The sequence below is a fragment of the Belonocnema kinseyi genome, chromosome 8, assembly GCF_010883055.1.
Source record: "Belonocnema kinseyi isolate 2016_QV_RU_SX_M_011 chromosome 8, B_treatae_v1, whole genome shotgun sequence".
Taxonomy (NCBI): domain Eukaryota; kingdom Metazoa; phylum Arthropoda; class Insecta; order Hymenoptera; family Cynipidae; genus Belonocnema; species Belonocnema kinseyi.
This window is the reverse complement of record NC_046664.1, coordinates 52,780,771-52,794,086: the sequence shown is the minus strand read 5'-3', so window position 1 is coordinate 52,794,086 and position 13,316 is coordinate 52,780,771. Positions and strand designations below refer to the sequence as shown.

The window sequence follows — 13,316 nt, the reverse complement described above, 5'->3', positions numbered from 1 at the left end:
TGAGGTCGGATTCGGATTCAGCGCAGCAAAAACCTTCGGGTATACTAGGTCTGGTCTCTGGTTCCGGACCTTTGTCAAATTTTGTCGGCCTGTGTTATTTAATGGATATAGGGTTTCCCGAGGAAGGAAAATACTAGAGGGGCGACAGGGGACTGGTGGTGGGGGCCAGCCTGTCGTCACAACGAGGGGTCCTCAAGGGCCGAACCGTACGTACGATCTAGGTCTGAAGGAGGCGCGAGGATGAATTGTGAGTACGAGTCGTGAGGACAAGTCATGGACTTCCCCGTAATCTCAGGTCTCAAATGCGTCAGTAATGAAACTTTAAATCCTGCCTATCTTATATTTCGCTGACTGCAGGATTCAGGAGATTTATGAAAAAAATAAGCGATCTAAACAAAATAATGTCTGCATATTTGATCTCCAGTCAAGGAAGCTAAATACGCTCAAATTTCTCAGACTACAGAATGTCGTAATAAATGATTCCATTTTGACTTGCGATTAACCAAAGGATTCAAAAGCAAGTCGTTAGAGAATCGCGCAGGATATGATCTTCCGCATTCGTTTATACTTGTCAGTACAACAAATCCCATAGTCTTGAGTATCTATTTTTTATCGAAATGTTCGCGATTTACATTCCAAGTGTATTACAATCGTATATTACACCGTCTTAGCGATTACCGATTACCGACGTGAAATTTACAATAATGATAAATACCGATTTATTCGTATGTGTACATATATATATATTTATTATAAGTAATTCACCGTTGGAGATAACACTGCACAATCCTTTTGGTTTTTATTTCGAAGTTATAACCGAGGGTAAAACAACTCACAAAAATTCGGTCCAGCGGGGGCGGAGGGGGGGGGATTACTTTGGATTAATTTAACCGAATAAAATAAAAAGGATTATTTTTAAATTTTTGAAATTTTCAACGAAACAGATAAACTATTAACGGAATAGTTCAAATTTCAACTAAGAATATTAATTTTTTAACAAAAAGACGAATTTGAAACAAAATAAATCAATTTTCAACAAAATATTTAATTATTTTCGACTAAAAACGATACATTTTCAACCACACAGTTGAAGTTTCAACTAAAAAGGATCAATTTTCAACCAAAAATAAAATGCCTCAATTCTTAGACAGAAACTTAATTTTCAATTAAAAAACTAATTTTTAAGAAAGTAGTAAATTTTGTAATCAAAGAGATGATAATTTTCAACTAATATGAATAATCATCAAGGAAAAAATGACTTTCTAACGAAATTGTCAAATATCCACAAATATGAATAATTAATATCGAAAAGATATGAATTTTCAACAAAAATTTAAATTTTTAATAAGACTGTTTAGTTTTCAACCAACATATGAATTTTCACAGGAAAATTCTTAATTTTGAACCACAATAAAAAACGAGATTTTAACAAAATACATGCATTTTCAACTAAAAAAGATGCATTTTCACCAGAAATGAAATATTTAATATTTCAGTTCAAAAATAATTTAAAATTTATAAAAAAAATTGTTTTTTTTTTAAATTGTACTAAATTCAACTAAAAATGGAATAGTTAATTGCTTAGATAAAAAAATTAATTTTCAACTAAAAAAATGCCTTTTTGAGGAAGTTGTTGAATTTCCTGCAAAGTAGATTAAATTATCAACGAAGAAATGAATTTTTCTCTAAAAATTGTAAAGTTTAAACAAAAAATAAAATAGATTTATTTTTAGTTAATAAAGTTAATTTTCAACGGAAAAAATATTGTAGTAGACAACCATTTGGATTACTCTCGATTACAAGTAAATTATTCGTATTACCTGAATTACTCCGAGTGTGTTGGATTACAATTGGAATACCAATAATTATTAGGGGATTATCCGGATGACACTGGATTAGTCGGATTAAAACTCAATACCAGAGTTGTTTCCACCTCGGTTATACCATTTTAAAGATTTTATTAAGAACGATTTATAACACAGGAAATGCCAGATGATCAATTTGATCCCTAAATTGGATCAAAATGATTTGGAACGATTTTTTACAGATTTCGGATTTTGTTTATCAACAAAGAATAGCTCATCAGAATGATCTGACTTCCAAGATCAAATAAATTTAATAATATAAATAATATAGTGAAATTTCATAACTCTTTTTGAAGATCAAAAAATAATTTGCCGAGCTATAGATAAGTATAGACCAATATAGGAAAATTAGAATTTTCTCCCAACCGGAAATTCACAGTTTTCTGAGTTAAATTTTCGTTTTTGTTTGTTGTTAAAAATTAATTTTTTTACCTGAAAATTCAACTGTTTCCGTGGAAGACTCATCTTTTAGCTGAAATTTCATTTTTCTCGTTTAAAATCGAACTATTTTTGGTTACAATGTAATTGTTTTTATTGAAAATATTTCTTTATTTTGGGTTAAAAATGTTATTATTTGGTATTTTTTCTGAATTAAAAAATTTAACTAATCTATTTTTAGTTAAAAGTTCATCTTCTTTGGTTAAAAATTCAATTACAAGTTTAAAAGTCACTCTTTCGTCAAAAATTAATTTTTTTTTGAAGACTTATTTTATTTTAAAATCCTTTTTTTGTCGTCAAAAATAAATCGTCTTTACCAAAAAATAAACAATTTTATTATTAGTTTGAAATTGATCGTTTTAATTTGAAATATTAACAAATAGGTTGACAATTCATGTATTCTGTTCAAAATTGTTTATTTATTTATTTTTGTATACGTATAATATTGTGTTGAATAAGTATCTTTTTTGTTGGAAGTTTAATTACTGGTTTCAAAATCAGTCCTTTATATAAATTATTTTATTTTTTTGAAAATTCGCACCTCTTTGGTAGAAAATTAATCTTTTTTGTAGAAAAATAATTTTTTTACGTTAAAAATGATACAATTCGGTTAAAAATTGAACTCCTTTCCAAAATATTCAACTATTTGGTAAAAAACTTAATTATTTGTTAAAAATTCAAGTGTCTTATGCTTTTGTTCAAAAATTAATTTTTTATCTGTAAAATGTAACTATTTTAGTCAAAGAATTATCATTTAAGTTACAATTTGATTCCTTTTTTTGCAAATCGAATTTTATTATTTGGTATAAGATTTCACTATTTTGTTAAAAAGTCAACTGTTCTGTTACAAAATCATATTTTTTGTTCAAAATTCAACGATTTGGTTGAAAATTAAGTTTTTGTTTTAAATTCGCGTTCGCGGATTGAAAATTGAACTGTCTCGTAGATAATTCCCCTTTTTGGAAAATTCAACAGTTTGATTTAAAATTCATATATTTTTTGACAATTCGCATCTTTTTGCTAGGAAATTGATCTTCTTGGTTGAAAAAGCATTTCTTCCCTTTAAAAATAAAACTAATATGTTGAAAGTTTAATTTCTCCCTGAAAAATTTATTTTTAATTTTTAATTATTTTGTTGAAAATTAGTTTTTTTCATTGGGATTTTAACTATTCCATTTTTGGTTAAAAACTCAACTATTTCGTTAAAATTTGATTTTTTATTTGAAAATTCAAATATTTGTTGAAAATTCAACGTTTTCTAAAACATTTTTTGTAGGGTCTGGGAAGTTGTAAATTTTTTGGAAGGGGGATTTGGTACTAAGTGAATCTAAAGAAAGTACATTAAGAAATAAAAGTTATTTTTCGAAACCATAGAGTTTTATATCCCAACATAGGAAAATTGTAACTGGTTTCCACCCTGAAATTAAAATTTTCGAAAACATTCCTTGTTCTTAAATATTATTTTGGTCATAACTATCCCACAACTCCCAATAGAAAGTATAATAACTGCCACTCGACAGATATTAAATAATGTTATGTAAAAATTAATGTTTGATCTTGTAAATTATATCATTTTGATCTGAAGTTGATGTTCACAATGCCATGCTTTAGCTTTTAAATGTTAACTTCCAATATAATTGAAAAAGTTCTAAATCTAAAAACCTCGAAATTTCCTTCAAAACTAATTTCTTCCAATTTTATAAATCAAAAACGTTTCAAATTTCGAAGAAGGCATATCGTGATAATTTTTCTACTTATTCTACTCTAATTTAAATTATCCTGCTATTTTTGATATTTATTTAATATTTGTGATCGCAAGAAATGAACTTGTGACTGAATTTACATATCAAATCCCAATGCACTGGAAAAGTAATTTTTCTATTAATTCCTATTAATAATTTTTTGCAATTTTGTTTTTATTATATTATATTATATTATTCGTAAATTCTTGAATATAAATAATTGAATAAGAAACGATCATTGATGTTGACCAATTTTGAACTCTACGAATAAAAAAAAATTGTAGAAAGGTCCAGCAACAAATGAATCATCAAATATTTGATAAAAAATGAGTTGAATTTACGCACAATTTCATGCAATACACACTTTGATTTACCGATTTTCTATGCATCGCACACTGATTAAAATATTATGATTGCGATTTTTATACCCTTTTTTCCTACTAATTACTCGCCCTAAAAAAGAACTTTTCTAAACGTCTACACCGTGGCATTCGAATTTCTATAAGACCAGGTAATAATCGTGTGAAGTATATTAGCTAAATGTCAATGCTGTAAGGGCCATGATGTCTCTTATAAAAAAATACTGATCTCAGTTTCCAGTCGCACATTGACGCACCTTCAGTATTAATTAGAAATAAAAACATTTATTAATTAATTAAATCGCACAGCTTAAGTATCGCTATCAATATATAGTACTGTAAAATAAATGAGTCTCTAGTTTGTTTACAAGTATCCATACACCAATCGATAAAATAGCCATAAATGTAAAAAGTAATTGGTCAATGGTCAAACTAGAAAAATGTGGTAGCGATGAGAGAATTTAGGTAAAAAATAAAAGATAAAATAATGCGAAAAGAAAGAGCGGAACTCGCTTTAATTTTTATATTTTTGTTCTTGTTGATTGCTGTTAAAGAATATTTTTACTTGGAGAATACATATTTTTATTGTTGGAAAGCGCATTAGCACAACTGTGAAGTTAGCTGAGGAAAGCAGATGGGCTCTCACATGCGGAGAACCCCGGTTAGACCAGCGGCAAGTATACGTGCTTACTCTGCGCACGCACGTTGCTTCATCCCCCTCTCACCCATGCGGGCGCACGATTGTTAGTGATCTAATCAGGATTCTGAACATGTGAGAGCCGAGCTGCGCTCGTCAGCTAACTTCAGAGTTGCGCTAATTCGTTCTATTTATTGTATTATATTTTGAGATGCCAGGTAATTGAAAAATTATAATAATTTCCAAATTCGAGGCTCTCATGTGATTCTAGACTTCGCTTGTGAAGGGAATGTTTATTTTTATGTTAGATGTGCCAAATTTGTCGTTTGATTTAAAGTTAAAAAAAATCTCTTTTTTTATTATAAACAAGAAATTGTCAAGCGAAAAATTACTTTCTTGAAAATAGAGGTCCAAATGTGAACGTGCCAATAGCAACAAAGTCATAGATAAGAAAGTATTGGATAAGGAAATGCTAATCTTCGGATTTAAGAGAAAAAGAAGTGAAATGAAGAGTAAACTATACACAATTATTTTTTGTAATCGATCCTAATTAATTGTTACAAAAAATTTGGCTATGAGATAGTCGGGCGCCCGCTGTAAATTTCATTAAAAAAGTAAAAATTTAATAAATTAAAATTACATAATTCTATAAAATATACTTGCGCAAAAGTAAAAAATTAGGAGCCAAAAGTAAACGTGTTTGTGTGAGTAGTGCGCAAATATTGAATTTTTAAAATGGGAGAAAACGAAAATCTCGGACGCATCCTTTTACTGTAACATGCAATCATTCGTAATCCTAAGAAAGAAAATGAATACAAAATAATAAAACATTGTAAAATATTGTATCTAATGTACAAAAAGTCTTGCTGAAATAAAGACACCAAATATTTATTCACATAAGGTTGATGATTATTTTGTAAATAATATTTAGAATCGTCCCATAGATTATTCCGTCCATAGAATTCATTGAATGAAAAAATGGAGAATTATTTTCCGAATATTCTTAAGTCAAAGAAAATTAAATTCTGAATGCTTGGCTATAAAGTATTTACATATTTGTGGGTCGTGAATTTGATAAATATTTCATTTTTTATTTTTCATTGTTCAAATTAATTTTGAAAATATAAGTAAAGGTTCAACATTAAAACTACATGAAATTCTGAACACTTTTAATCTTTAAACGTTCAATTAAAAATTGCACAAGTGTAGATCATGTTATTATTTTATAAAAAAAAATTTTTTTTTCAACAAAAATCATTATAATTTAAATGAGATTTGGAATCTATTCAAAGTTTTAAACGGTACCTGCTATTTTTAATAACAAATTAAATTTTAAAGAAGATTCACAACTTTTAATAATTTTATGTTAAATTAGCGTTTTACACAAAACATGGTATTAAAATAAAATAGTTTAAAAACCTGCAATTTTTGTAACAGCGTTAGGTTGCATTAGATTTTTCACAGCAAATTAGTGTCGTGAAATAAAAATTATTTGATTTTTCAGGTGCATTTTAACAATTTTGGATTATAGAAGATTTTTTTATTAGAAATTGTTTTTTTTTTTTTAAATTAATTATATTAATAAAATATTTCGAAAAAGATACACAATTTTTAACAATATTAGGTTATATAAGCGTTATATACAAAAAGTTGCATTTAAAAAGAAAAATTATTTTAATTTAAACAAGATATAAAATTAATTTTTTATTAAAAAATCACTAGATTACAAAGAATTACAAAGAAAGATTTACATGCACAAATTATTAATAATTTTAACAAGATATAAAAACTTAAAACAAATTTCGATCACGTTAGAGTTTTTTGTGTGAAATCATTGATAGTTTTATTAATAAATTATTAAATTTCAAAAAATATTTACAGTTTTTGAAGAACTTTATGTATAATTTCAGGTTGTATTAATTTTTTTTGTCGGAAATTTACATTTTTTTTTCTAAAATCACTTTGTTCAAAAGAAAAATAATATTCGAAGCAATTTTAGGTTACGTTGACATTTTACATATTAAATTGGTTTAATCAAACAAAAATCATTATAGTTTGAACAAGATTTAAAAACTTTGAACAATTTTTGTTTATGACGGTGTTTTGTGTTTGAAATGATTGGCATTTAAAAAAATAAATAATTGAAATTGAAACCAAATTAAAAAAATTAAGTAATTTTAGCTAATGTTGGTGTGTTTCACCTGAAATTTATATTTGTAAATAAAAATTCATAAGATTTAAGGCCATGTGATGAGACTGATGAGTGGGTCACGTGATCAGATTCCTATGTTTTCGACACTTTTTATTTCCTAACTTATTTTCACACGAAGTGCCACATCAAGTTGAAAATTTGGGATGATAAATAAGAAACACTAAGAAAAGTGGGTCTGGTCGTAAATTTGTATAATTATGAAAAAAGATTTTTTGTAAATAATTTTTTTGCTTTTTCATCATTATTAAAATTTAGGACTAGACCCACCTTTCTTAGAACTTCTTATTTATTATCCCAAATTTTCAACTCGATGTGGCACTTCGTGTGAAAATAAATAAGGAAATAAAAAAAGTGTTGGTAAGGTAGGGATCTGGTCACGGAACTCACTCGTCACATGGCCTTAAATCCAATGATTTTTGTTTAAAATAATAAAATTTACATGCTAGAAAAATGTTAGATTGGATTAATTTTTTCATCGGACATTTACATTTTTATTTGAAAGTTATTGTATTTCAAAGAAAACTAATTTTTTTTAAATTTAAATTTACATTGGCATTTTAAATAGAAAATTAGTATTTTTGAACAAAGGTCATTCTAATTTAAAACGTGTTTAAAATCTTTTAACTACTTTTGAATACGTTACAGTTTCTCGTGTGAAATTATTGGTTTTTAAAATAATAAATTATAATATTAAAAAACAATATTTACAAATTTTTAACAAATTTAGTTTATGAAACCATATTTTGTTATTGTTAGGTTACTGTTTTCCGTCAAAAATTGCTATTGTTGATAAAAATCATTTTAATTTAAAAGAATATTTACAATATTTTAACAATAATGAATTCTGTTAGTACTTTTTGTTGAAAATTGGTATTTTCCATATAAAAAGCAACAGTTGGATGGTTTATATGTATTCTACCAAAATATTATACATATATTAATTCTGAAGTGAAGACATCCATTTTCATCAATATTAAAACATATTTTTCCTGTTTTTATATTATTTCATATAATAAATTCTATGAAATACAAAAATTTTGTATTAATATAAACTTTAAGTTTTAATTTAAATATCGCGCTATACAAATAACAGTAACCGCGCGCACACAGGACGCGTTTTTTTCTAGTGGGATTAAATTTAAATAACAATGCCGTCACTTTTGTATTAGGAAAATGGCTTTATTACCTTCAGACACTTTAATGATATTGAAAATTATAAATTAAAAAAGGGCTTATTCAAGACAAAAATAAGTAACAGGCTCAGCGTTGCTATATTGTTTATAAACATGTTACTTTTAATTATTTAAAAAATATAATAAAGCAGAGTAGAATATATATAATTGTTGATAAAAAGTGACGTCACAATTTTCCATTTATCCCTGAATTTTGAGTTTTTGATAAGAAGTTCTTTCCCGAAAAAAGATAGTAAAGATGGCAGCTGCAACGTAGTACTTGGTCGGAAATCAATAAAGGGATTGGCAGAGGGGATAGCATCCTTGTGGGCAAGACCAGTTTCATGCTCACGAAAATAAAATGCCTTATTGTTAGTTGACAGTCATTGACAGGTTTGCGAACCGTATTTTTTAAAATTTCCACATATTTATTTAAAAAACGGGTTTTTCTTTTTCAAAGTGGATAAGAAATTAAAAAAAAAGTGTTTAGATTCCGGGAGTGTGCCCAGGCAAGATGTCAGTGAAGGTAAGTACAAAGTTTCTAAACCGAAAATTTCCATTCCATTTTCTATCTAAAAATAGGAAATTCTTCAACAATTTCTTTATCACTATATAACAATGAAACATGACACATTTTTTATTTTGAAAGAAAATAAAGTCAAGTGTTGCATTTTAATAGAAAAAGACATTGTTTATATTTTGTTTAGGAAATAACTAAGATCCGATTCTTACTTAAACTATATATGAGAATATATTAATAAACTTTATGTTAGGAATAGTTCATTAAAAGTGAGTTTGAAATAAATCAGTAGTAGGATTAGAAATAGGTGGGCATATATTAAAAAAAAAAGGTTAAGTGACAATAATTAATTATCGAGGAGGATAAAATGTTTATCAATCTTGGATGTTGAATGACGCAAAGCGTTTTTCATGGTTTTAATCTATTCCCAGGGGCGTTTACTTTGCTACAAAGCTTTGCGAGAAAAAGCTGGGCCAGCGACACACGTGTTTATCGATGAGCGAATAATTTAAGATAAGCTCTCATATTGATGATTATGCATGCTGAATAAATTTTGTGATAAAATGCATATGTTACGATTAAGAGCTATGGCGTTTATTGTTTTGTGTTTGATATTGAAACTGACGTGACGCAAAATGAGACAATTTTATTAATTTTATGCAAATAGTTCAAGTACGTGAAAAATACAAGATTATATATTTTTCAACTTCAAAAACTCATTAGGGCTATTTTTGAAATTGTTAGGTAACTAATAGGGTAGGTGGCAAAAAATAATTTTAGGAATCACAAACCGAGGGAAACAACTTTGGTAATCCGCTGAACCGCTCGGTTGTCTGAACTGATAATCCGGTGTAACTTGAATAATTTAGTGTAATCCGAATAATTTAGTTTCTTTCGAGTAATTTAGTGTAATGCGGGTAATTCAGTGTAATCCGAATAATTCACTGCAATCCAGAGTAATCCACTTGTAATACAAATCATTCGGAGTAATTCAGGTATCTAATTAAGCCGCTTGTAATCAAAATTAACCCACATGTAATCTCACTAAATCCATATGAATCAAAGTAATTTATATAAGTCAAGTAGTTAACTTTAAATCCAGAATAATCCAGGTAATTCGGAATATTTTACGTAGGTAATCCGATATTTTAAAACTAATTTGTTAAAATTTTTTTTTTTCGTTAAAAATTAACTGTATAAACTGAAAGTTGAAATATCCTATTTTTTGTTCAAAATTTATCCTTTTTATTTGAAAAATCATTTCTTTTGTTAAAAATTCATCCTTTTCTATTGAAAATTCAACTATTTTGGTAGAAAGTTCATAAACTTCGTTGCTGATTTGACTATATTCTTAAAAATGATGTTTTTTTGGTTGAAAATTAAGATTCTTGCCTGACCATTTATCTTTTCGATAGAAAACTGATTTTTATTGAAAATCATTTGTTTGTTTGAAAATAAGATATTAAGTTAAACATTCGTCTTTTTTTGTTAGAAAATTAATCTTCACATGTGAAAATTCGTTTTTTGTTGAACTATTTTATTTAAAAAATTAACTGTTTTGTTAAAAATTATTTTTATTTTGGGTGAAAATTAACGTCTTTAATAAAATATTCCATTTTTGATTGTAAATTTATATTGTTTTAGTCAAAAAATCAACTAATTGGTTTGAAACTAAACTATTTTGTTGGAAATGCATTTTTCTGTTTAAAGATTCTTTATTTTAGTGGAAAATGGTTTTCTAGAAATTCAACAATTTTCTTAAAAAATTGTTTTTTGTTTTGTTTGAAAGCTAAACATTTGAACTGCATAATTCACTTTTTGATTTCTGATGGTAAAATTATATTTTTTAGATGAAAATTCAACTATTTGGATCAAAATCTTTGTATTATATTAAAAAATCATTTTTTTATTGGATTAATTAATGCAATTAATGTTTTTAATTGCGAATGTAACCATTCCATGTTTGATTTTAAATTTATTTTTTTAGATGAAAATTCAACTAATTGGTTGAAAATCCGTATTTTTCGTCAGAAAATTAATCTTCAAGGTTGAAAATTCATGTTTTCGTTAAAAAATGAACTATTTGATTGAAAATCAATATGAGTTGTTGAAAATTATTAAATTTCGTTAAAGAGTATCTTTTTTTAGTCTTTCACCTATTTTGCATTTTTTTAGTTTATTTTAATCCCAGGAAAGCTCAGAAAGCGATTACTAAAACCATTTTTTTTCGACCCGCCCTTATATACAATTAGTTAACTAATTTATTTGTTGTGACATTGTTCAAAATACTTTGTAATATTTTCTATATTGATAGGGTTTTCAAATTACATATGTAATGAATTTTGTATAAATATAATCGAATTGCTAAACTAAAATCAGTTTTAATAGGTACAACAAATCATGTTGATTCTTATTTCGCGCAGTTATATTCAACCCAATGGAACTTAATATGATGGATAAATGATTTCAGTATGATCTATAAAATTTATTTCAAGTGTGGAAATCAATTTAATCCAATGTAATTAAAAAAAATTTTATTTATTGGAACCCAATGGAATTTAAAAGAGCCCGAATGTATTCAGTGAAATACAATGGTATTAGATTGAACTCAATGAATTCAACGGAATCTAATGATATTCAGTCAAGCCAATAGCATTCAATAGAATTTATTAGAATTCAAAGAAAACCAAGGGTCGTGAATGAATTCCAAAGTAATTCAAAAGAATCCAATGGCATTCAGAGGAATGCAATGTAATTCGATGGAATCCAATGGTTTTTCATAGAATTTAAAGAAACTCAATGGTAGCGAATGGAATTCAGTAGATTCCAATAGATTTTAGTGAAATCAAATGGAATTCGTTGCTTCAGGCTTACATTTTTTTTTAAATAAAAAGCTATCTGCGCCCGAGATGTCGCAACTCGACAAGCAGCGTTGCACGCCGGGTTTCTGCATACAGAATTTACAGAGAGTTGGGCTATGTATGAAATTGTGAATTATTATTATTACACCATTAAGCCATTTCCCTTTCGGGGTAGGCGTGAGTCACCCGGTAGGGTGGTGCTATTTAAGTAAATAACACGTTCGTTCCGCAACACTGCTCCGACCCAGGTTGCTGATCAATCTCTCTAGCAATCACCCCATGCGAAGAACTTCACGAAGTCTTTATGTAAGGTTCCCCACTTGGGTCCATTAGTGGCCAAGGTCTTTTGTTTCTGTCGTCATTCACTCTACTGACACTTTTTTTATTAACTATTAGCCGCCATACTTTCCTGTCCTGGTATACTTCTCCAGCTTCTTTTATATCCATGCATTTTTTCATGCAGGCTCTCGTGTTTCTGTGATTTCTTATGTCTTTTCTAACTAGGGTATCATTCACACATTCTAACCATTCTTTCCGCGGTCTACCTCTGGGCACGCTGCCATTTACTTTACCTTGATACACTTGTTTCGTTAGTCGTTCATTTAACATTCTCTTAACATGCCCGAACCATCTTAACCGATTTCTTTCCCATGGGTCTACTAGCGTCTCTTCTGCACCACATTCTTTTAGAATTATCTCGTTACTGACTTTGTCCATCAGAGTTTTCCTGCATCTTATGTGCATGAATCTCATGTCAATTGCGTTAATTTTACTTTTATCTTTTTCTTGATAAGTCCATGTCTCGCTACCGTATAGTACAGTCGGTAAAAATATGTAATTATGTATTGCCATTTTAGCTTTATTTGATATATTTTTACTTCTGATAAGGAGACCTGCTCTACCAATAACCTTCTTACCTTCGTTTATTCGTCTATCTAATTCCTCATCTATCTTCCCGTCCCTAGTAAATAAGCTACTAAGGTATACGAACTTATCAACTTGTGCAATTCTCTCATCATTAAATAAAATATTGCATAGTGTTTTCTCACTCTTTCCTTCGAACACCATAGTTTTTGTTTTATTTGCTTTAATTTCGAGGCCCATGCTCTTCATGCTTGTATCCAGTTTATTCAATATTCTTTGTAAGTCTTCGATAGACTTACTTCGATAGACTTACTGTTTGGAGATCCACAGCCTCTTCGTCGAAGAGAGCCATTCTTAAACACTTGTCCATAAATAATATAAATAACCATGAAGACATAACGCATCATTGTCTAACTCCTTGAATAATATCGAAACAGTAACTCAGTTTCCCATTCACTCTTACATTCGCTTTGCTACCTGTATATATTGTTTTTATAGCTTGTAGGATCCATCCATTGACTCCATACTCTTTCAGGACTTCGCGAAGTTTACTTCTATCTACCTTGTCAAAAGCTTTTTCTAGGTCAACAAATGCACAGAAAACTATTTTTCCTACTCTCAAACTTTTTTCTGTTATTTGCCTTAA

The 13,316-nt window shown here is 28.1% G+C and overlaps 1 protein-coding gene across 2 annotated transcripts in view; it reads left to right on the top strand.

Annotated features, from left to right (window-relative positions):
- Positions 1 to 8,771: 8,771 nt before the first annotated feature.
- LOC117178831 (endothelin-converting enzyme homolog) overlaps positions 8,772 to 13,316 on the top strand; it is a 68,369-nt gene continuing 63,824 nt past the window's right edge. The window contains exon 1 of one of the 2 annotated variants that reach the window (XM_033370330.1): positions 8,772 to 8,951. In XM_033370330.1, coding sequence (XP_033226221.1) covers positions 8,940 to 8,951 — 12 coding nt within the window. In that variant the 5' untranslated portion in view covers positions 8,772 to 8,939. The remainder of the gene's footprint in view (positions 8,952 to 13,316) is intronic. The other variant, XM_033370328.1, reaches the window with a different exon arrangement.